At 40.5% G+C, this 25,696-nt stretch overlaps 1 protein-coding gene across 1 annotated transcript in view; it reads left to right on the top strand.

Annotated features, from left to right (window-relative positions):
• Positions 1-25,696, top strand: part of CFAP58 (cilia and flagella associated protein 58) — a gene marked incomplete at both ends in the record, with an annotated part of 105,432 nt that overhangs the window by 13,784 nt on the left and 65,952 nt on the right. Inside the window, 8 exons of the mRNA XM_081268244.1 lie at positions 1,548-1,829; positions 3,885-4,033; positions 5,659-5,815; positions 6,818-7,012; positions 9,821-9,958; positions 11,979-12,138; positions 16,036-16,118; positions 20,237-20,428. Coding sequence (XP_081124370.1) covers positions 1,548-1,829; positions 3,885-4,033; positions 5,659-5,815; positions 6,818-7,012; positions 9,821-9,958; positions 11,979-12,138; positions 16,036-16,118; positions 20,237-20,428 — 1,356 coding nt within the window. The remainder of the gene's footprint in view (positions 1-1,547; positions 1,830-3,884; positions 4,034-5,658; positions 5,816-6,817; positions 7,013-9,820; positions 9,959-11,978; positions 12,139-16,035; positions 16,119-20,236; positions 20,429-25,696) is intronic.

Here is a 25,696-nt window from a genome sequence, read left to right on the forward strand (position 1 = left end):
ACGAGGGGGAAGCATAGAGCAGTAATGGTACCATATTTCCTAAATATGATTTTTCCCTTCTTTGTGAAGTTGCTACATTGGTTTCTTTGTAATAATATGCTTTTAGTCAGGAAGAAAAGCTCCATTAAACTTAATAGTTCACTTGTTATAGAAAATGTTACAGATATGCTTGTGACTCTTTATCTGTTTTAATCTCTGAATATGTTTTGCTTGCACATCATTTTTAGGATTTAATTAATAGTACATGTGTTTTTAAAAATTAAAAAATATGTAATTGGGCAAGACAGCTTTGTCAAAACAGAAGGTAAACTAGAATATCTATCTAAAATCTTCAAGGTGGATTGGAATTTTACTCTATTATTGGTTAGTTTCTTGGATCAGTAGCAGGGTATTGAGGTTCAGTCCTTCTCTGCATAGACTACCAAAGTGTAATGTTGCAAGCACAAAAGTCTTGAGTAGTTCTCTACAGAACAATGTAACCCATGCTCCTTAGAATGCCACTCAGGCCTCCAGTCTGTACCTGATTCCCTAGTTAATCTTTTCCTTCCTTCTCCCAGTAATATGTTTTATACTTTAGCCAACTTAAATACTTGCTTGGCCGAAAAGTTTTGCTACAAGTTCCATCTGCTGGGATTGCCCTTTTCTCTACATCCTCCTGTGAAAATTCCTTCCTTTCTTCTAGGCCTGCTCAAATGCCACTTCCTTCATGAATTTTGCATTATTATTCGTGGTGCGAGCAATTTTTTTTCTTATAGATTCTTATAGAACTTTGAATTCATCTTGTGGCAGGGATCAAATTCTATAGTTCCATTATCTGCACAACATCCTCCACCAACTAGTCAAATGTAAATTCTCTGTGGATGGGCCATTTATTCTTTACCTTGATATCTTCTCCAGGCTCCGTTCCAGAACTTACCAATCAATATTTGCTGAATGAATAAATAAATATGTTAACCATATATTTTAACACGTATTATCGTCTTGTACCTAGTAAGAACTAGCTGCACTGGTTTGCTAGAGCAGTCACCACAAACTCGATGGCTTTAAACAGCAGAATTTTCTTTCTTTTCACAGTTCTCAGGGATAGAAGTCTAAAATAAAGCGTGGGCAAAGTTGTGCTCCCTTGGAGACCTTGAGCCTAATCCTGCCCAGCTTCTTATTCATTTCTGGCAGGGGCTGACAGTCTTTAGTTTTCCTGAGATTGCATCAGCCCAATCATTCTTCGTGTTTCCCCTGTGTGCATGTCTGTCCGTCTAGAGTTTTTCTTTTAATAAGAACACTGAGTCTAATTGAATTAGGGCCCACCTTACTCCAGTATGATCTCATGTTAATTAATTTTCCTACATTACATGCATTTCATATAAATGCATCCCTGGATGAAAAAGTAGTCTTCACAACATGCAGTCTCAATTTTTCTGCCGGCCAGTGGATGAAGATTGTTCATTCAGGGATATAGAATAATCCATAAACACTCATGGAGTAACTGTTGCCTTCCTATTCTCATCTTTACTTACCCCCCCCCCCCCCCCCCCGTCCCCCCGCCACAGGACAAGGGTGAAAAACTGGTGATGGAAGAAACTGCATTTGAGGAAATCGAAAGAGATTTTCAGGAGGTTCTCAGTGAACTTTCAGGAGAAAAAGGTCTGGAAAAATTTAAGGTTGAATATGAGAGGCTTCATACCATCATGAAAAAGTCTTATGACAATGAGAAGCGTCTGATGGCCAAATGCAGAGAGCTGAACGCAGAGATTGTGGTTAATTCCGCCAAGGTTGCCACTGCCCTGAAGCTCTCTCAGGACGATCAGACCACCATTGCTTCCCTGAAGAAGGTCAGTGATGTAGAAATAGATGAACCTGAATTTAAAATATTGTTTTTTCATTGTCTCGTCAACTCAAGGTTGGCAGCAAACGAATGACTAGGTAAAAATGTACGTGAGCTCTGTATTCGCTTAATATATTCTAGGGAATAATGTTTATTCACAAAGAAAATAATTAGTCTGGGTGAATTTCACCATGCAGAAAATAACGGGGAAGCTTTCTGACGGGTTTTGGGAAATAATGGGTTAGTAGAAGGACTTAGAGATAAGCAAATGCCATCTGAGAAGTTCCAAGATGTCTTGTTGGAGTAACGAGTAATGGCACATCTGATAGCTTGCTAAAGATATTTTTACATTTTTATTTTTCTTCCTATTCCAGGAGTGAATACTTTGAGAACTCCTGGCTTCTCATTGCTTCCCCTTTGAACTCCCCGTTCCTCAGAACCAGGGATTCAGTCTTGGGGAACACTGAGGAAGAATGACTGTATTTTACACTACATATTTATTTCCAGTACTGAGATGGAGCCTCTGTGGTGTGAGGCAAGTGCTCCGCCACTGAGCTAAGTCCCCAATGCTTTATGCTGTATTTTTCATTCTTCACTGTATTGTAACATTTTGAAGGTAAAACATAAACATTCCCTGTTAATCTCAGGGAGACAACAGGTTGAAACATTAATAAAAAATTAAAACCCTAGTTATGAGAAATAATTTCTCAACATTTTAGGTAATTTCCTTATTGTGCAATCAGATGTCAACCAATTCAAATTAACTTCTAAGACCAGTACAGAATATGATTTATCTTTGTTAGAAACCACTCTTTTCCTTAGTATAATTTTTTTCTCAGTTGCCATTTTCTTCTTAACCTTGTTGAAAAACTCAGATCAAGAAGGCTATAATTCATGCTATGACAGGAAAAACACTTTTCATTATAAATTTAAAATCTGAAAATTGAAGGCATGAATTGGTGATTAAAATCTAATTGGTGAAGCTGATTTGGATAAAACTTTATGTAATCATATTTTCACTTAAATATCCATTTGTTTTGCCAAAAATAGTACATAGGGTTGCTACGAAAGAACATATCCCACAAACTGATATTTTTGTTTTCAGTCACTGAATTATGTGCTGTGGTTACTCAAGAGTAATCTCTGTAATATAATAGTGAGCATGAATTTTATTAAGTTAAACCCTGTCTTCTACCCATTTTATTTTTTGTCAACATCAGAGTGGAATACTGTCACCTGAATTCTATATAGGTTCTTGCCTGTCTAGAGGACCCACCACCTTGATAAAATTTTGCAAGAAAGTTAAGGCTGTTGCAGATGCTGCTTATCCACTCAAATGGCTATAATTCACTTTTAAGTATATAGGATAATATTGCACATTGCTTTTATAACAGTGAGGATGTTGAAGCCATAGGAGTCATTGTTTCATTCCAAACTATGGGGTTTTGTTTTTCCTGCCAGTGTTTAATAATAAGACCTGGACTTGAACTTCTGAGAATGGAAATTAGCAAGGTGGTCATGCACAATTTGGAAACATCGAAGAATGGCATCCCTAGGGAGGGTTCTAAAGTCTACGTTGCCATCTGGGTACTCATTGGGACCTGAGAACCAAATGTATTTTATATTTGCAAATAGCAAGAGGTTATATTCAGTCTATCAATTTAGGTGTTGAATCAGTGATCATTCCTTATGTGATAAAGCTTATTGTTTTGGTAAAAAATCTGGATTTGGAAAGCACATAAGCTTTCATTTTTAATTCTGCAAATCTATCAACTTCTTTATTAGAAATAATCTTCCTAGGTAAATTGCAAGACCTTGTAGCCACACCCACTTACATAAGAAAAAAATACTCCTTGCCTGTCTCCCTCTTTAACTGTGCTGTTCACTGGCTCATGTTGAACCATTTGTAAGTCAGTACAAACTTATGCATAATGTATAATGTATAATATTCTTTCCCCATAAATGACTACTATATTGTAATCATGATGTTATTTGATTTGCTGGTTAGTCTTGCATCTGGCATCAGTTTGGTTTTTCTCACTGATACTTGTGGCCCATTCAGGAAATTGAAAAGGCCTGGAAGATGGTGGATTCAGCCTATGACAAAGAGCAGAAAGCCAAGGAGACGATTCTTGCTCTGAAAGAAGAAATAGTGAATCTTACCAAACTAGTTGAGCAAGGGTCTGGACTATCACTGGACCATGACAGCAAGTAGGTCAAAATCATCTTTAAAAAAATGTATTAGTACATTATATTATACATAATAGTGGGCTTCATTTTGACATATTCATACATGTACATAATAATAAAGATTTTCTTTTCTTTTCCTTTTTTCTGTATTGAGAATTGAACCCTGCCCCCCGCCCCCCCCCGGTAATTTTTCACTGAGTTACATCCTGGCACTTTTTAAATTTTTATTTTAAGATCTCACTTAGTTTCCCACACTGTCCTTGAACTTGTACTCTTCCTGCCTCAGCATTTTGAGGAGCTGGGATTACAGCGTGTGCCACTATGACCAGTTTCTTTGGCATCTTTAACCAAATCTAATGTTGCTCTCTTGGTTTCTTATGTTTTCTTGATGCACTGGTCCAACTTTGATAGACAGTTTTAAGTAGAGGTGCTAGGGGAGGGGACAGGAAAAACAAACAGAAGATGTCATCACCGTCATGATAGATTTGATCTCATTCGAGCTTCTTCAGGGCAGCCAGTGAAGAGCAAGATGAGGGAACTAATTTGGAGAGGAAGCTTTAAGGAGAGTGGAAGAGGAAGAACACTGAAGACAAACTATCCTGCCCAGGTTTTCACCTTCAACAGTGTGTTCAGATGTTGCTGTCTCTTTGCATAGAAACCTTGGAATTGAGGTTTTGTTTCTGGAGAAGTGCTCGAGTGTGGATTGGAAGGCTCCTTATTAAACATTTATGTTGTATCAAAAGATGTTGGTAAATAAGCGTCGTCAAATTACTGTGTTTTGAGTAGTTGTTTGATGACTGTCAGCTGCAAAATTCTGCAGGCAAAGTTTTCCTCTAGTGAGAGCCGCTGTACTCCAGGTTCATTCTCCTGCCGAGGTCCTATCAGATACGGAACTTCCACTGGTGAAGTGGTAATTCTGCACAAAGTCATTCCAAACCAGATGGAATGGTTTTTGAAACGTGGAGGTAACTGGTTTGCAATTCAAATTAATGAATGTTATCACAGACTCTCCAAAAACCAGCATCATGAGTGATTCTTCAAATTTTGTCCTGGGGAACATTTGATCTGTGCCTCATTCCTTTGGGAGAAACAAATCTCTTTGGGTGAATGGAGAGGCAACTGACAATGCATATTATTGGCTCATGTTTATGCTTCACTTTAGACTTTATAGCTGTGATCATATCCCTCTGGAGGATAAATTAAAAAAAATAATTTCCTAAGTTGACACCTCCTTAAGGTTAATTACAACAGTTGACAAGAGTGATATAGTCTTCTTATAACAGATCTAAATAACACAGAGGTGTGGAAAGTATCATTCTCCCTACATTCCCACCCTAAATTCTTCAGAGATAATTGGTTACCAGACTAGTGTCTGTTCTTCTGGTCTTCTATAAAATGCCTACAGAATACACACATACACATACACACTCATGGATAGACAGTGCATTTCCTTAAAATTAAAGAAGGGGTCATCTCTTATACATTATTTTTGGTACCTCTTTGTCAGGGCATAGAGGGCTTTCTGTTTACGTCTGCATAGACTCCACTGGGGCCTGTAGACGTTCCCAGGAAGATGGGCTCAGGATGATAGGAAGGAGTCCTGAGCAGGTGGCCATTTAGTCTGACTTCCATGTGCTTATTTTCAGTATTCGAGATTTAATAAAGTTCAAAGAAGAAGTGACAAAGGAGCGGGACCAGCTCTTGTCAGAAGTGGTGAAATTACGAGAGTCCTTAGCTGTCATCACTGAGAAGCATCAGGAAATGGAGCGAGTGAAGGACGATGCCGAGCAGACCATCAGTCAGGTGGGCTCTGCTATCTGGGCAGGATGAAGGAGAGCTCCCTTTCAAAGGACGTCCTGTCCTTCCGTCTCCCTTCCTGTTCTCTCCAAAGTCCCCCTTGTGCCTAAGTGAGGCATTCCTTGCTTTGCTTGTTTCCCTGGTTTGTTTTCTGGAGAACAGTTTTTCTTGAGCTGCTTTTTCTCCAGGTTCTATCTTAGAAGTTACCAAGGCACGACTCTCTGCTTACAGTCAGAGCTCACCCAGGTGTCCCCGTGAAGGCCAGGGGCCCCGGCATGGCTCTGGGCATAGTAGTTCCCTGAGCCCTTCTTCTCTATAGGAAAGGCACCTGGGTCCCTCTGATCACTCTTACCTGAAGCCAGAAGTCAAATAGATAATATGCAAGTGTAATCTCCAAGAGGAGAATATGAGACTTCTTTGAGTGTGAGATAAGAGAAAGGCTTTTCATAGAATTTAGACATCCAGATGAAATATTTTAAGCCATCAATGGATTATTTATTTATTTGTGGTGCTGAGGATCGAACCCAGGGCCTCACACCTGCCAGGCAAGTGCTGTACCACTGAGCCACAAGCCAGGCCCCAGATGAAATCTTAATGCTTTGTTTAGCACCGTCCAGGAGCATGTAAGACAGAAGTTCATATTTAGTGTAGCTGGTTACATCTTATTTAGTTCCTATTGATGCAGATCTGGATGAATTCTTTCCATGTCCAACATCCCTAGAATCCTGGGTTTCTATATTTAGTTGATTTTCTACCATCCTCTGGGAATCCGTTGCCCACCCGTGGGCTTTGGTGGCAAGGCTCCGATGAACGATGCATAATATTCCTGAAAGTTGGAACTTTAGGGCTCAAGGATGACCGTCTCAACACGGAAAAGCTACTGCTAAGTGATTGCCCCAAAAGTGACGTGCCTGGGAGAAGGGGGACCATGGCTAGTTGAGAGCCGCCCTGGTGATTGGGTCATCTCTTTTCTCCTTGTCCTTTGTGCCCCCTCCCCCAACCCCCTAGTTCCAACAAGAAATCCAGCATCGTCAGAATGAAGCTTCCCGGGAGTCTCGGAAGAAGGAAAAACTTGAGAAAGAGCTCAAGCAGATTCAGACAGACATGGACACCAGGCAGTCGGAGATCAAGGCCCTGCAGCAGTACGTGCAGAAGAGCAAGGAGGAGCTTCAGCGGCTGGAGCAGCAGCTGAAGGAGCAGAAGGTGAGCCAGGTGCACTGTCCCCCCCCCATCCCCACCTTGGTATCCCCCACCCCCTACCCCCCACCCCCCACCCTGGTGCCTCCCTTTCCTATCTGTTTTGCATTTCGGGTTGTCTTAGAAAACAGCCAACATTTTTCTCTGCTGATGGTGGCAGCACATCACTTTGTAGTTCGGTCTTTGAATGGTTCTTCCTGGTGGTTATGCACTCCTCCTCCTTCCCAGCTCCCTAGGTTGGTGAATTATTTTTAACCTTTTATTGATGTATGATGTACACATTAAAAAGTGTATACGTCACAAGTGTGCAACTTGATACATTTTCACCACTTGAACACACATCTTGTTCACCTGCACCCACCCCAGGAAGCAGAACATTTCCAGCTCCCAGAAGCCCCCCGGTGCCCTCTCTCAGTCACTTTCCTCCCCAAATTCTAAAGCAGACATTAGTTTTGCCTGTCTTTGTGCTTCACAGAAACAAGATAGATACTGGATGTATTCTTTGGCGTCTAACTGCTGTTCTATTCTGTTGATTAGAGTTGATCATGTAATTGCCATGAATTTATAGACCTGCAGTGTCTAGTGTGGTAGCCATTAAGCCACCTGTGGTTACTTACATTTATTAAGTCTAAGTGAAATTAAAAATTCAGTTCCTCAGATGTACTAGTACGGTTTTCAGGTGCCCAATAGCCACAGTGGGTTAGTAGATAACTGTCTTGGTGAAGATAGAGAACATGACATCATTGCAGAAAACCCTATTGAACAGAGTTCAGGAAACCATTTGCTCTTTTTTTAAAATATTTTTTTAATTGTAGTTGAACACAATACCTTTATTTTTATTTATTTATTTTTATGTGGTGCTGAGGCTTCGCACATGCTAGGCAAGTGCTCTACTGCTGAGCCACAACCCTAGCCCACCATTTGCTCTTATTGATGTACTGTATTCCATTATGTGAACAAAACATTTTTTATTCTTAATGGGTTCATTTTTACGTTTCAAGTTTAGAAAACCATACTCAATCCTTGCTATATTAAATATTGTGTTATTTTAAATATTTCTTCTTTTATAGCCACTTAAGGTAACACAGATATTGGCAATTTTATGTCTTTTCTCATTTTCTTTGTTATTATTATTTTTTTCAATGCTGGTGATGAAATTCAGGGCTTTGTATATACTAGGCAAGTGCTCTACCAATATGTTATGTCCCTAGTCGCTTTTTTTATTTATGAAACAAGTAGTTTATAGGATTAAATCTTTTCTTAAAAACATTTTCCCTCAGAAAATTTGTATCTAAAAAATTGTAAAGCCACAGAACACATTTCTACTTAAAAAATAAAATAAAGTCAGAATACATTTCTTTGTCAGTCGCTTTATTAATTTTTCATAAAGCCAGAATTCAAATAGATAATACACAATGTGCAGTCTCCAGGAGAAAAATCAGGAAACTTCTTTGAACATGAATATTAAGAGAAAGCCTTTTGGAAATCAGAATAAAACTGCAGTGCTTTGCATAGCAGTATCTAGTATGCATGTAAACTTTTCATTTTTAGCCTAGCTGGTTACATTTTGTTTAGTGCCTTTGATGGGACTTGGTTGGATACTTTTTGTTTGTTTGTTTGTTTTTCTTTCACATTTTTTATTGGTGTATTGCAGGTGTACATAATGATGGGATTTGTTGTTACATATTGGCACAAACAACACAATGTAACAATATAATTTGGCCAATATCACTCCCTAGCACTTTCCTCCTTCCTCTTCTCCCACCTCCCTTTCTTCTACTGATCTCCCCTTGATTTTCATGAGATTCCCACTCCCTCACTTTTCTTTTCCTTTTTCCTCTCTAGCTCCCACATATGAAAGATAACACGCAACCCTTGACCTTCTGTTTGGCTTATTTTGATTTAACACAATGGTCTCAAGTTTCATCCATTTTCCTGCAAATGACATGACTTCCTTTTTCTTTACAACTGAATAAAACTCCATTGTGTATATATACCCCACTTTCTTTATCCATTCATCTGTTGATTGGGTGAATTTTTTCCATGTTCAGTTGCTGCATACATGGGAGTTATGTTTGGAAGAAGATCTTAACTCTTTCTTTCTCTCTCTCTCTTCTTCCTTTTCCTTCAGCTCATTTGCTATCTCTCTACCTCCCTTATATTCCTACAATAGAAGAGCTTCCTAAGATGTAGTCCTTTGTTTTGATAAATCCATGTCTGCTCAGAATGATCAAGGTAGGGACGAGGGATATCCGGCTGACTCTGAAATCAGGTAGATACGAATCACTTCACTCTGCTCCACGGTTTTGGCTTAAGCTGGATTAGAGGGGAGTTGTCTCTGTGTTGGTGGTGGACGCGTCTGCTCATGAGAACGTTGGAGGCAAGTCAAAGCAGGATTCATTCCTTCTAGAGATGCAGCTTCTGAGTCCCAGAGCTGATAAAACCCGTTTGAATCCCTAGCTCATTTGCAATGATTATAGCAATTGTTGCGTATGCAAAGCCTGCCAAATGGCAAACAGGTATTAAAATATTTATCCACCACCTGTGAACAAGACTTCCCTAGGCTCTCAGGAAAAAAAAAATCATGCTCACTGCGTTGTTATTCATTAGAAGGCATCATTTTCCTTGGCCATTTAGCATTCATCATATTTGAGTGTGTTTGTGTTTTCATCTGGGATAAAGAACAATTTCTACGAAGACAAATAAGTTTGATTGCTGTTATCTTCCCAGGAGGTTGGTGGGGCCTCCCGCGTGTATATGCAGACACTGTAATCAGATTAAAAAGCATTAACCAGCTCGTTCTGTTTCTTTCAGATACTGAATGAGAGAGCTGCGAAGGAACTGGAGCAGTTCCAGATGAGAAATGCTAAACTTCAGCAAGAGAACGAGCAACACACTTTGGCTTGTGAGCAGCTGTCCCAGGAGAACCAGCAGAAGGCCTTAGAGCTCAAAGTAAATGCTAAGTGACATGTCTGTTCCCTAGCAGGAACCTTCTTTACCTGGAGCACAGGTTTCCCTTTGCACTTGGAGCCTTGGGTCGGATAAACTGTTAGCTCTGCCAAGGGCCCCAGGACATCAGAAGCAGGTGTGAGCCTATGGTGATTGCTTTATGCCTGGAAGCAGACAGTTTGATAACTCCCATTCTTACTTATAAAATTGCAAACCTGATTATGGGTCATATGGTTATGCAAATGTTTTCCAAAGCAAGCTCAGATGTTCATCTCCATAATGAGCCTCACAAGTAACTAGTTGCCGAGAGCTAGAAACCATTCACGTGCGTGAATGGAAAAGAATTCAGATTATATTTTACGATTTGTTCTGGAGAGGTGGAGTGGGAGGGCTGGGGCCTGGACAGGCACTATTGGGTATTTATATCCGGGATTGGGGAATCATGATTTTTACTACTAATATATATTTCAATACAGTTTCCTGTTTTTCTTTCCCTCATTGAAGAATGCTTGCAAATTAGATTTGGATAGCATTTTTATACTCGAATACATATTGCATGCCTTTGTAATTAACAGAGCAGCCTTATGTTTAATTCTGAAAAAAATATCCAGATTCCTTATTTGGTTATATTAGCATGCTGGGCAGAAAACGAGTAGCCTATCAAGAATAATATATAGATATGAGCAGTGAGCCGTAACATCTTTGAATTATGGTTTCTTTTGAGAATCTGATGAAAGTACACATGTGTACATACATGCACGCACACACACACACACACACAGACACACACACACACACACACACTTATTTGCATCCTGCATTTCATTTTGCATGCATGCTGGAAATATGAAAGGTCTCTAGGATTTTTCAGAAGTCTAACTGTGGGGTCTGGATTAATAACCATTGAAATGGAAAAAATCTTAGAATTAAAGGGACTTAAGGTCAACTAACTTGAACCCTCTAGGGGTCTAAAGTTGCGAAACATTTAAAGCAGTCCAGAGTGGGTTGACTTGAAACCAATTCTTTATGAGAATGTGGTATGTGAGGCAGAAATGAAATGACCATGTTAGTCAGAATACTCTATTGGTCTCTGTGGGAAAATTAAAGTAAAAAATACGTATGCCATTAATTTTCTCCTTTGATAAGGTGAATGGGACATCTTGACAGATGGACTATTTCTATTATCAGATCCTAAACCTAATGGGATCTGTTAATACCTAATGGGATTAGGTATCTAGTAATACCCCAAGGATAACATACACAGCTCATTTCAGGCTTTTCATTGTCAAGAGCCAAGATAATTGCTCATCATTGTTTGCAGAAGAATCCCCAACTCTTTCCCAGCCATTTCTAATAGAAAAAGAAAAATTTTAAAGTGAATTTAATTTAAAATGTAAAAATCCATAAAACTTGAGGTCCATAAACAAAAAATATGGAGATTTCCCTTGCTAGGATTTTTTTTTTTTTTTGCTACCTTTTTCCCCATGCTGTAGATTTGTGTCTGTATGCTGTTGCATGCGTCTGTCTGTATGCCCACAGACTGGCCTATTATGAGGAAGAAAGACCCCTCCTCTAGTGGATCTGATTGGGCTGAGTGAACTCCATGGATCCAAAGGAATGTCTAAATATTTTATAGCCTGTTAATGACCTTCTCGGAGAGAATACTTTGTAAATCCATGAAAATTGCTCTTCAAATGCAGCCTTGGTATGCAAAATTCATATATTTGTGACACACATGGTTCAGCATTCTCCTCTTATTTGATTGCACAATTAGATGGTAACTGACAGCACCAGATTTTATCTGTCTTTTCATTGTTTTTATTTTATATGGCCACATATCTTATTGAGAAAAAAGAACTTTTCACTTTCTCTCACACTCCAGCAGCGTGTGTTTTGATATGATCCCGTAGAAAAAGCCGGCACTCAACGCTGGAAGACCTTCTCTGATTGATTCTGCCCCCATTCAGCTGCTGGCCCTTTATGGACTTTGTGTCCTAGTTGATTTCTCTCTCACTAATGACAGGCCAAAGAGGAAGAAGTCCATCAGATGCGCCTTGACATTGGGAAGCTCAACAAAGTCAGAGAACAAATCCATAAGAAATTGCACCAGATCGAAGAGCAAAAAGCAGAAGTAGACCAGCACAAAGAAACCCTAAAGAATCAGATCCTGGGATTAGAGAGAGGTAAACCATCTTGTGCTTTGGCTTATTAACTTACATCTCACTAGGGACTGATGGCATCGCACAACCCAGGGCTCTGTGTGTACAAACACAAACCATGCCAATTGAAATCAAGACGACAAACTGGCAACCAGCAATAAGAAGGAGCCGTCATTTTGAATACCTTTAACTCGCTTACCTCAATAAATTCTTCCACAGGTTCTTCTATTGTCCCAGTGTAAAACAGCCCAAAGTATTCCTTGTCAGTTCTTTCCATAGAGGATAGGAGATCCGTTAAAATCAATGTCCTTCATTAACAGTATCTGGGACAATATTGTAGATAGCACTCAGCACATAGTAAGTACTTATTAAATGTCATGTGTTATCATCTGGATGCATGACTATTTTCTGATAAGAATGTAATTACTAATATGGTGTCCTGCTCAAGTTTGGTATGGCAGAAACAGCAGTGGACTTGGGGACAGAGGCTCGGTATGAATTCTGACCATGTGAAACAGGAACACTGTGTCTTGCTGACCTCTCACGGGCTCTGAATGAGTTAACATACATAAAATCATAGAAGTCTACAATGCCCCATTGGGGTAAGATCTAAATCTCCAGTTAAGATAACTGGAAATATTTATCATTTAAGTCTTTGAGAAGTGTAGATATTTTTCCTTCTAAAACATTAGGAAATAATCTTTTATTGAGTTGGTGGAGTTGTGGATTATCTTCATTTCTCCATTCGTCCATTCAATAAATTGAATGCAGGCTGTGGCAGGCCTTGGGTGAGAGAGAGTATCTGCCCTCAGGGTACCTATGGTCCAGCACAATTATGCAGTCTAATGTCTTTGGTGACAGGAAGAAAAATGGAACTGTTAGAGCACGTGACTGGCTGAGTGACCATCAGAACACTCCCACATTTCCATTTCTGTTTTTTATTTTTGGTACTGGGGAATTGAACTCAGGGGCACTCAACCACTGAGCCATATCCCCAGCTCTATTTTGTATTTTATTTAAAGACGGTCTCACTGAGTTGCTAAGTGCCTTGGCTGTTGCTGAGGCTGGCTTTGAACTCATGATCCTCCTGCCTCATCTCCTGAGCTGCTGGGATTACAAGTTTGTGCCACCGTGCCTGGCTCCATTTCTGTATTTTTGCTTACAATAGTTCTGCACTTTGAGAACAAAACCTGTCTTTCATCCTGAAGTCATATTTATAAAAGTTGTCATGTTCTCTTCTATGGTTATTTCATAGATATTAACAATGTCATTTAGGACTTTTTTTTTTTTTTTTTTTTTTGAGACCAAGTCCCACTATGTTGCTCAGGCTGGTCTTGAGCTTCTGGGCTGAAGTGATCCCACCCCAGCCTCCTAAGCAGTTAGGACTACAAGTGTGCACCACTGAGCCCTGTGAGATCTCTTTCTTTTGATGCACTTGACCAAAGAGTGGCATTGCAGGCTGAAAATGTAGCTCGGTGGTTGAGCGCTTGCCTAGCATGTGCGAGACCCTGGGTTCCATCCCTAGTACCCCCAAAACAAAAGCAGCATTGAGCATAATGGTTAGGAGCATGGGTCCTCCCTGTGTTAGGATTTTCTCCCACAATGAACTGAAAAACTACTAGAACTAACACAGGAGTTCAGTAGGGTGGCAGGTTATAGGCTATGTAGATACCAACAATTGTTTTTTTTTATGTCAAAAAATCAGAATATATGATAGAAAATCCCCGTTCACAATAGCAACTAGAGCAATAAAATATCTGAGTAAAATTACCAAGATACTTGCATGATCTATGTATAAAAGCTACAGAATTCTACTGGGGGGGGGTATTAAAGAAGCCTTGAAAAATGGAGAGATATACCGAGTTTCTGGATAAGAATACTTAACATGATAAAGATATAAATCTATCCAAATCCATCCATGCATTTAATACTTTCAGTATTAAATTTCAATGAGTTATGTTACGTGGAACTTGAAAACAAATTCCAGAGTTCCTCCTGAAAAACAAACATTGACAATAGCTATAGATTTCTGGAAATCAAGAATGGCAAGGAAACACAACTTTAAGGTATCATATTACCATTTAAATCTTTGAGAAGTGCAGATATTGAAATGTATTATGATATTATAAAGCTTCCATGATCAATTATTTTTTCAATGGAAAAAAATTGGTGGAAAGGCCAGAAAATACCCCAAAGTATTATCAGAGATAAGGTCGTATTTTGTACTAATCATGCCATATGGATAACTTTGAAAATGTATGCATGGCAAAAAGCTACTTTTTGGGAAAAAAAAAGTTAATACCAGATGTTGAGACCATAAAAACCAAGATGAGTGATTCAATGAAATAAAAATTTCTGTTTAGCCAGGCACAGCGGTGCATGGCTCTGGATTTAATCCCTGGTACCAAAAAGAAAAGAAAAGAAGAAAATAAAAAAAAAAATCACTTTAGCAAAAGACTGTATAAATAAAGGCAAATTGAACAAAACATTGTCAAAGCATTTATATCTTTATTGTATATAAAGAGCTCTTAAAAATCCATAGAAAGATAAGCAATTTCATGAGAAAAAACTGTTAGAGAAAATGTGGGAAATAAGAAAAAGCAGAAATATAAACAAGTAGTTATTAAATGTGAAAAAATGATCAACTTTAGTATCCATCACAGAAATGTAAATGTAAGTGAAATACTGACATACTGGCTTTTTTTTTTTTTTTTTTTTTTTTTTTTTTTTTGGTACTGTGGATTGAGCCCTGGGGTACTTAACCACTGAGCTAGGTCTTTTAATTTTTTTAGTTTGAGACAGGGTCTCAATAAATTGCTTATCATGCTAAGTTGCTGAGGCTTGCCTCAAATTTGCAATCCTCCTGCCTCAGACTCCCAGATCTCTGGGATTATAGTTGTAACTCACTGTGCCTGACAACATACTGGTTTTAAAAACAATCTATCACACTGTCAAAGATCAAAGAGAATGATAATACCTAGTGGTGGTTAGGTGTCTATTTAAATTGCTATTAATTTTCTAGAAGAAATTTGGCAGAGAGAAATATCTTAAAAAGAAAAAAATCCAAGGGCTAGGGTTATAGCTCAGTGGTAGAGCGCTTGCCTAGCATGTATCAGGACTGGGTTCGATCCTCAGCACCACATATAACTAAATAAAATAAAGGTACTGTGTCCATCTACATATAAAAAAGAAATTTAAAAAAAATCCAGGACTTCCTCCATTAGAGGAGCAAATGAACAAGAACTTTAACAAGGTCATTGGTTATAACCATTAAAAAAAACAAAACCAAAAAAACAACAACTTAAATTTTAAAATGGAGGCTTGGCAAAATAAATTATGCATTTTATTATGTAATGAAAAACCATGGAGTTATTAAAAAGTGTAATGCATGTGAATAATAAAGAAAGGCATTTAGCTTATATTTGTTAATTATAATAGCAAGCTACAAAATAACATGTCTAGTATGGTTCCCTTTTAGCGTGTGTGTTTGTATATTTGTTTACATTTACATGCATATTTTCATAGGAAAAAGTGAAATTCCAAAATCTTAAGTAGATTCTAGTTGAATTATATTTTTTCCCCTTTGTTTATCTGTATTTCTACTTACTGATATAATAAAAACGATTTAAAGAGCAAGGACTTTTTGAAGTCAGAGAAGCCAAGCTTCTCATCTTAACCCTGTCACCTCTTGGCTGAGAATCTTCTCATCTGGCTTAATCTGTCTAAGCCTCAATTTTTTTTCTTTTTAGTGTGTGTGGGGGGATGACTCCTCACTGAGTTAAAATGAAGATCACATATCACTCAACTAATAGTGGTTTTATAGCTACCGACAAACACATAAAGCAGTTTTTGTACGACTTTGGCAGATTCTCTCTGAAGCTGACCCTGCATTTGTTATTATTTTTCTCCCTGGCGATTTAGAGGTGGAGGCTTCAAAGAAACAAGCAGAACTTGATAAGAAAGCCATGGATGAGCTTCTGAGAGAGAGGGAAATACTAAATAAGGTGAGTTTGTTACAGTAACAATGGCGAATAAATGTCTTTCTTTAGTGCTATTATATCTGCCTGCAACCAGTTGAATGGGGTAAGAAAACTCTGAGGCAAACAAAGGTAGATTAGACTAAATAATAGTGCTCAATTTCCCCCTAAGCAGCTGCTCACAGTCTACCGTTCACTGGCCCTGAATGGAAACTGCATTATCAGGGGAGAGCACAAAGGGACTTTGGAGAATTAGCATATAAACCAGCGGGGATTTCAGAGTGTTTTGCAGATTCTGTTTTCATTACTGGTGTGTTATTTGGCATCTTAAGCCGTTGATCAAACTTTCTGAGTTTAATATCTATAATCTACAATTTAGGCTAATCCAAAAATTATAAGTGCAAGGACTAATTAGATTTTTACTTTGAAGGCTTAGGGATGAAAATGGCAGACAGTTACAGAAAAACTCTAACCTCTCCTCCATCTATCCTTGCTGGATTGTTGTAGGTTTTTGTTTGGGGGCCTTGTCCCTCTGGTCTCTTGTGGTTGTTGTAGAGGTCCAGAGCTGAGGGGTTGGGGAAGCCTAAAGACCTGGAGGCTGTCCATTGAAGGCAGGGCCCTCTCTTCCTTCCTTCCAGAGGGGTCCACTGACAGTCATTTAGATGGACTCCTTTCAAGGATTTAGGGCAAACTTTCCCCCCCAAGGGTTTCCTGGGAAGCCACAGGTGTGGAGGGGTGACCAGGACAGTGGGATCACATCACAGTACAAGTAGCCTTTGTTCACTCTGACTTGAATCATTCCTTTCCTTTAGGTTTCCCAGAATTGAATAAATGTGAACCAAACAAACTATGCTTCCCCTTAAAGTAGACTACTGAGGAAATCTCCGGAAATAGCAGGAGATTGCTTCTTTCCATGCTAGGCACTCATTAAGAAAATCATTCCAATTCTTTCCTCCTATAATCCTGGAAATTATTCCGTTAAGCTATATACGTATACATATTAATCATACTATTGGATTTAGATTTTTAAATTCATTATTTTTGTTTTTGGTACTGAGGATCGCACTTCGTGGGTGCTTTACCACTGAGCTACCTCATCAGTCCTTTTTATTTTTTATTTTGAGATAGGGTGTTGATAAGTTGCCTTTGATCTCCCTAAATTGCTGAGGCTGCCCCCAAACTTGTGATCCTCCTGCCTCAGCCTCCCGAGTTGCTGGGATTACAAGTGTGCACCACTATAACCAGCTTTTAAATTAATTTTCAACATGCACAACATTTAATTCATTTTTATTTTTTATATGTTGGTAAACAACTAATAGGTTTTATGTCACAATAGGACATGTAGCACAATAGCAGTTTTACATTAATTTGTTTGCTTTAATTAATGTTGGTTCCTCCTTTAGGGACGGGTGTATTTTCTAATTATTTTTCCTGGCCATTGTAATCTTAGCACTGGGCTCTGCAGGTATGCAATCAACCTGTATTGATAATAAAATTCTTTCCTCACTGATTTGAAATGCCATCTTCACTGAAAGAATGAATGACATGGTTTTGACAGGCAGCAACATGGAGATTTTGTGGTTCTTTCATTGTTGTGTCAAAGTGTCTGTCTTTTACAGAATAAATGTCTATCAAACACCTGCAAACAAAGTTGACCTTTTCTGTTTTCTATGTCATTACACAACCAATGTTTTATGGGCGGGTATTTGACCTGTTTAGAGGGGAGTGGATTTTGGACCTAGCTGCAAGTCTGGGTTAGCTACAGATTTGAGAAGGAACTGTAAGATGCTTCAGGATACAGGGGCCTCAGGAAATGATTGGATCCTGGCCTGAAACCAATTCTTGGGAAGAAAGGCTTCTCTCTCCACCACTAGACTTCCTGCAGAGTTCCTGCTTCCTCCCAGGGAAGACTGTCTCTCTGTTTGCCAGTCCATATGGCCATGACCAACAGCTGCCAATTTTCCCTTTTCTACAGAGAAGGCCTAGGACTAAGGGTGTGGCTCAGTGGTAGATTGTCTGCCTAAGAGGCACAGGCACTGGGTCTGGTCCCCAGCACCACACAGACACACACGCGCCCTGAGAGAGAGAGAGAGAGAGAGAGAGAGAGAGAGAGAGAGAGACTAATGAAGGCTCTATTTCAAAAGTCCCTGGCAGGGTCATTCAGTTGTGGCTAGTGTGATGAACTCACCCTTCCTTTTTTCCTCCCTCCTTCCCTCCTTTCTTTCATCCATTAACCGATATGAATTGTACAAATTAATGGGTTTCACTGTGACATTTCCACACATCTCTGTATCCTGCGTGGATCACATCTTCCCTCTTTTTGACTTTGTCTGGCCCTCCCTTTCTCTGCAACCCCCCATGTCCCCTTCCCAGGAGGTGGACCCTCCTGTTGAGCATGGCTGCTGGGATGCATGGCTGTTCACTCCACATTAGAGGATATTGGGGACCCCCGGGGCATGTTTCCATTTCAGTACTGGAGATCAACACATAACTTCCCCCCCCAAAAATGTAGGTGCCTAAACGTGGATGTGTAACCGATGTGATTCTGCAATCTGTATACAGGGTAAAAAATGGGAGTTCATAACCCACTTGAATCAAATGTATGAAATAGGATATGTCAAGAGCTTTGTAATGTTTTGAACAACCAATTAAAAAAATGTAGGTGCCTGGGTTCCACTCTAGGTCTACCAAATCAGAAATGCTGGAGCTGGGACATGGACATCCACGTTTAAAAAATATATATATATATATATATATATATATAAAATTAATTCTATATATTATATATAATTATATTCTATATATATAATTTTTTATTGTGGTAAAATATACTAACAACATTTATTATTAGTGACATTTAGTACATTTTAGTACTTTCACAATATTTTGCCATCATCATCATTATCTGGTGCAGAACATTCTCATCATTCCCCCCACCCCCACCCCCCCAAAAAAAACCCTGTTCCCCATCCTCCCACCCCTAGCAACACTGCTCTGCTTTTTGTTTCTATAAATTTGACTTCTTTGGATAGTTCTGTAACTGGAATCATGCACTCTGTGACCTTTTGTTTCTGTCATCTTTCACTCAGAACAATGTTTTCAGGTTTTATAAAATGTTGTAGTTTGCATCAATATTCCATTCCTTTTTATGGCCAAATAATATTCCATTGTGTGGACATACCATCTTTTGTTTATATTCATTAGTTGATTGATATTTGGGTTATTTCCATCTTTTTATTTTTGTAAATTGTGCTAATATGAGCATTCATGCACAAGTTTTTGCTTTCATTTCTTTTAGGGGTATACCTAGGAGTGAAATTGTTAATTCTATGCATCTGCATTTTTTTTTTTTTGGTACCCGGGTTTTAACTCAGGGGCACTCAACCACTGAGCCACATCCCCAGCCCTATTTTGTATTTTATTTAGAGACAATATCTCACTGAGTTGCTTAGTGCCTTGTTTTTTACTGAGGCTGGCTTTGAACTCCTCCTGCCTCAGCCTCCTGAGCTGCTCAGATTATAGGCCTGCGCCACCATACCCGGCCAGCATCTGCATTTTTTTTTAACTTTTTAAAGTATTTATTTTTTAGTTGTAGCTGAACACAATATCTTTATTTTATTTATTTAACTTTATGTGGTGCTGAGGATCAAACTCAGGGCCTCACACTTGCTAGGCAAGCGTTCTACCGCTGAGTCACAACCCCACAACCTAATTGCCCGGCCCCGCCGCGCCCTGCCCCTTCACGGTCAAAGTCTGAGTTATATGATTGGGTTCAATTGTTGTAACCTCGCTAGATAAAGACTGGAGCTGTGATGAGGGTTAAAAGCATAGACTTTGGGATCAGCCAGCTATGGATTCCAGTCCTGGCCGTGCCACGTCCTTGTCACATGAACTTGTAGACAAGTAGCTTAACCCTCAGTCTTTGTTTCTCCCCTTAAAATAGGAGCAACATAGAGCCTGCTGCATCTGTATTTAAAGTGCCTTGGGCCAAATTAACACAGTAGGCTCTTTATAGTCCATAGAGATTATGATTATTTTATTCATACCAAGGACAAGGCATCTAATTATATCAGGGATGAGGTAGGAGGCGAACGGAATCCTCAAACATCACGAGTGACGTGGCTGCTTCGCTGTCCCGATTTTAGAACATGCTCAAGGCGGTCAATGCCACCCAGAAGCAGATAGACCTGGTGAAACTCCACGAGCAGACCAAGAGGAACCTGGAGGAGGAGATCCAGAGCTACAAGGACGAGGCCCAGAAGCAGAGGAAGATCATCTTCCAACTGGAGAAGGAGCGCGACCGGTACATCAACGAGGCCAGCGACCTGACCCAAAAGGTGAGCCCCTGGGCACTGCGGGGCGAGCGGGGGCGCGGCGCGTTCTCCCTCTGCAGCTCTGGTCCCGGCAGGCGGCGGCGAGGACGGTTTGCTCAGCTTTCTGCCGTGGCTTGCACGCACTTGTAAGAGGAAGGACGTGGACAGAATAAAAGCCACCCCGGAGCCCTCCTGGGCCAGATTTTGAAATGGACAAGTGCTCGTGCTTGGTGTCCTCCCACCTCGGCTCTCCACGCCCCCCCTCCATCCTGTGGGCGTCTGCCTCCTTCCTGTTGTCCTCCTGTGCAGCCACCCCGAGTTGGTCCCCAGTCCCAGGGCTGCCAGCAGCATCATCTCTCAACCCTCTCTTCTCACTCCCCAGAGAACTCTCATCTCCTGGCTCAAATTGAGACCCCAGTGATGACTGGCATCAGCCAGGTGGGTCACATTTTCAAGGGCCATTTTTATTTTAGTAACATTGGGATTGTAAAATCCCCCCACGGGTGGAGATGCACACGTGGTAACTGAGTTCTAGAACTCCTTTTCTCTCAACTCCTTAAGGGAGAAGGCTCAAGGCCATATGGATGACAAGGACTTAAGGATGTGGGTTTCGCTTTAACCAGCTGTCCTAGCACATGGCGGGTGTCTGCCTGAGTCGTTTAACTAGTACCCTCCAAACTCCTAGATGTTCCAGGCAGAGATCTGGAGATGGGGTTGCGGGACTGGGGAGTAGTGAGGGTTATAGCTGTGAGGCTGAGAAGAGATTGTGGGGAAAAGACTCATGTGAGCAGTATTTCCCCTACCAAAACTCTGCTGTGCATTGTGAGCTCTCTCTTCTTCTCTCCAGTGAAATCCACAGTGCATTCTGCCAAAGCTTTTGCATTTAAGCTTTGTTTTGTCTTTTGGAGTGAAATCTCAAAGATGACAGGGGATGGCCGGCATTTGAATTACAGACACGAAGAAAGCGAGGAACAAGCTTTAGTGATAGGAAATCAATGTCTTACCACTCAGGCTGAACAAATGCTGGGCAGACATTTACAGAAGCTTCTTGGGGGGCGCTGGTACCTGTGCTCTGTCTGGCTCCAGAAGAACTGGTCCAAGATTCCCAGAAGACTCTTGCAGTTCTGATTAGGAGCCATTAGAGGACAATGTATTTGCTTCTTACTTAATCATCTGATAAGCCCCGTTGATTGATTTAGTGACTCCTAGAGAGCTTGTGGTCTTCCTGTTCCAGAGCTTGGACCAGGACATTGGCTTACATTAGGTTACAGCAACAAAGGTCTACTTTTTTTTTCTCATGTTAATGTCCCATGAGGGTCAGCTGCAGCCCTGCTTCGTGTCCCCTTTACTCCAGGCTTACTCTGCTACCCTGCCAAGCTCTGTCACCTCTCGGCTCCCTGGGGCTATGTTCCTAACATTTTTCGTATCACAGCACATGAAGAAAATTTCATGTCTGTGGTCATGGGAGTAGGGGATTGTTCAGAGACAGAGGGACGAGCCCAGGGATGCCAACTGCCAGTCCCATATGGCTGTCCTGTGGGTGGAGTGGACTAATATTTAGGCACACACCTGTAGCTCATACGTGGCACAGTAGGTAGGTAGGGCACTCTGAATATGGGACAGAGCTCCAAGCTCTCCCTGAAAGTCCTTTTTCCCCTTTTCTACATGGCAAACTCCTAGTCATCCCTCAAGACCTAACTCAAGTGCTCAGCAAGCCTCCTTTGACTCTCTGGGGACAGCTGGTCACTGCTTACTTGATGTGTTTGCCAATGTCTCTGGATTAGCACCTACTAACCTCCAAAGTAGTTGCTTATTTTTTGTTCCCTCTGCTTTATGATCGGCTCTTGAGCTCAATAAATTTAATTTCCTCATTTCTTTATTTCTAACATCTTGGCACATAGTAGGCACTAAACAAGTGTTTATTAAACAAATGGGTAGATGAGGAGCGGTAAAAAGAATGCTGCTACTAGTTGGAATACAGGACTGCATGTTTTTCCCCCTGCTTCCTTGTAAAGGAGAGGTCCTGGTACCAAGTTTTACTGTCAACTGTTTTTCACAATTTCTGGTGTTGAAGTGGACACCAGAACAATTTAAGCACAAGTTCTTACAATATTGCTAATCCACTACAATATTTCTATCTTTTCCTTAGCCCCTGACACCATCTATCATTTGCTGCAACAACTGATGTCATCTCTGGACTTCTTATGAAGGACTTTTTGCCCCCTCTCCATCTTTCTTTTTTTTACCATCCACACACACCAACACACACACACACACACACACACACACACACACACACACACACCACATCCCTGCATTCCTGCAAATAAAAAGCTCTCTTTCATATTTTCTATTTGTAGGACATTGAGGAATAATGAAACTGACATTTTCATTTACTTCTAAAATGAGTATACATTGTTCCAAGTTTATTCTTTTGACCTGTAAATTTCTGTTATCAAAAACAAACCTAAGAGAAAAAAATAAGAAATGCAAAGGTTTTAAAAAAGAATATTCTTCCAAGCATAATTTATAGTCATCAAAAACAGGAATCAGCCCAAATGTTTTTTTTAAAGTTAAATTGTGCTACATTTATATGATGCAATATTAAGTTGCTTATAATCATTGTTTGAAAATATGTTTAAGTGGAGAACTTGTTCATAACATGAATATGAGAAATACATTGTAAACTTAATCATATATAATTTAACCCCAATTTTGTGTGTATGCACACAAAAAGGGTTGGAGGCACACGTCTTTGAGGTGGTCGTGAAGGTTAAATGAAGTAACATTTGTAAAGTGCTTAGAAGAATCTTTAGCACATAGTAAGTGTTAGGTAAATGATAAATCAATTTGTTTGATAAATAATCCAGAGTTATTCCTCAGAGTGGCATTTGAATGGAGCTATTTCAACTCCTTATAAAATGTCAATAAGGTGCAGGTGTAAATGAGACGTTTTTAACAGTATTGAACACTAGGACCACATAAAGCCTGATGTTGAAATGTAAGAGATGGGTGATAATTTGAAAGCCAACAGAGGTGAGTTGAGAAAAGCCTAGGGCTCCACTCATGGTCCCTTGCATTTTCTTCATCAAAGAGACGACCTGAGAAGAGGTGGGAAGGTGCTCCAGAGCTTTCCCGCGCCATCTGTCCCTTCCCCAGCTCGGGGTCTGTATTAAGCGTGGGTCAGGTGTCACTCTGTGCTTGAGTCAGGGATCTTCAGGGAAATGGAACAAATAGGAGGATTGGTTCATGTGATTATGGGGACTGAGAAGCCCCCCGCTGTGCCCTCTTGCAAGCCGGAGGCCCAGGAAAGCTGGTGGTGTAGATCAGTCTGAGCCTGAGGCCTGAAAACCAGGGAGCCCATATTGAACCCCAGTAGGAGGGCGAGCAAGGTTGAGATGAGGTGTCCTAGCTCAAGCAGGCAGGTAGGGAGAGCTCCTCACTCATCTCCCTTCTGATCCATTCAGCCCGCCAGTGGACTGGGTGATGCCCACCCACATGGGGGTGGGTAATCTACTTTACTGAGTTCACTGAATAAAATGTGAATCTCCTCTGGAACCCCTCCCCTTTACAGATGCACCCAGAAATGATGTTTAATCTGGGCACCTTGTGGCTAGTCAAGTTGACGCATGAAATTGGCCATCATGTCCCACCTTCCTATGATTCAACTGTTTGTGCCCAACTAGACAGGACTGTAGCCAGCTCAGAGAGCACGTGAGCAGGAAGTGTTGGAACCGATGTGGCTAAGAGTGTTCTGAGGAGCACGGCCTAGAGGGGGTGACAGGATGGAGAGAAGCCACCTTGGATGGAGGGCACACTAGGAGTGAGAGTTATCCATTTGCTATAGCAGCTCAGAGTAAAGGGAATTGGAATGGGCTCCTACAATTTCTCTAAATGAAGGAATACTAGAAATTGGGAGGTGGACCGGGGATCTCGCACTTCACTGTGTTTCCTGTGGTAGATTTGAGAGTGGATTCTACTAGAGTTGGATCAAGCTAAACCCACCCTTCGTGGTATTGCTCTTAGATTGCAACGACTCCCAGGTTGCTCAAGGATGAATAAAGGAAAGAACAGCTTAACGGAGCCTATGGGAAATACACAAAGAGAGAGACCAGTTTCTGAGAGCCCCAGGCGAAAGCCCTGACTCATAAAACACATCCATGGTAGGACCTTTAAGTTGAACCCTCTGAAAGAGCTATTTGTAAATAAAACATAACCCACTCTTTGTGAGTTCATGAGATTCAACCTAACAGAAGAAAATGCAGAGAAAAGGTTTGGCTTCCCTCAAAGAGAATAAATAGGGAACCTGCCATCAAGGGTTTCCTTGCTTTGGTAGGAATGTCATGGCCCCATCAACCACAGCAAAACAAAGTTAGGTAAGAAAAGTCCTAGGGGTGGGGAGGAGAGGTGGGGGTGGTGAGCAGGAGGTGAGAGGAGATGGGAAAGGCTACCAGAAGGACAGGGGAAGGAAACACCAGCATCAGGCAGTGGGCTGGGCTCTTCTGGAAGGCTGACCAGTGGGGGTTCCCGGGGGCAGGAAGGCTGGAGGAATCCATGAGAACTGGGATGGCCCATGGTGATGTCAAGTTCTTCACTGTGCCATGCTCCTTCAGTGACAGTCTGCTGCATCAACCCCGCAGATGTTATTGTGTTTTGTGGGGCAGGGCAGGGGGTGAGGTGGGGTGGTGCTTTGAAGGTCTTAGAAATAAGCAAGGAAAGCAAATGTTCAGTGCAGAAATATTGTCTATAAATAGATATCTTCATAAGGAAACAAAGCTCCTGTTTCTTTGATGCTAATTTGAATTTTATGCAGAGCATCTTTAATCAGGTAGCACTCTGGAGAAGGCAGCAAGGGGACATGCACAACTTTTAACTTTTTGTGTCAGAATAACTGCTTTCCTGAAGTACAGGATTTGATTCTTAGAAAATCAAATTGATTAGTTCAGCACTAGTATTATATAGTATGATGTAATGTGACCTATCACAATTGTCTGTTGACATTTAGTAAGTGACTCAATTACCATATGCTAAATACTTACATGATGACACAAATGTGTATTCTTTCTCTCAAATCAAAACATAGATAGGTTTCTCTAAATTTAAAAGAGAGGATAAATATTGGAAGCAAGGGAAACTGGGGACATTCAAAATTTCACATGCGTGGGCACATATAGGTGTTTTCTGTTTCCAAAGAAGGAGTTTTCCAGTTTCATCGTGAGGGTAAATGCATCGTCAGCATTCATACCATTGATCTCGAGCCAGAAAAACTTCCGAGAGAAGTTCACTGTACGG

This window comes from Spermophilus citellus, assembly GCF_964194105.1.
Source record: "Spermophilus citellus genome assembly, chromosome: 15".
NCBI classification, from domain to species: domain Eukaryota; kingdom Metazoa; phylum Chordata; class Mammalia; order Rodentia; family Sciuridae; genus Spermophilus; species Spermophilus citellus.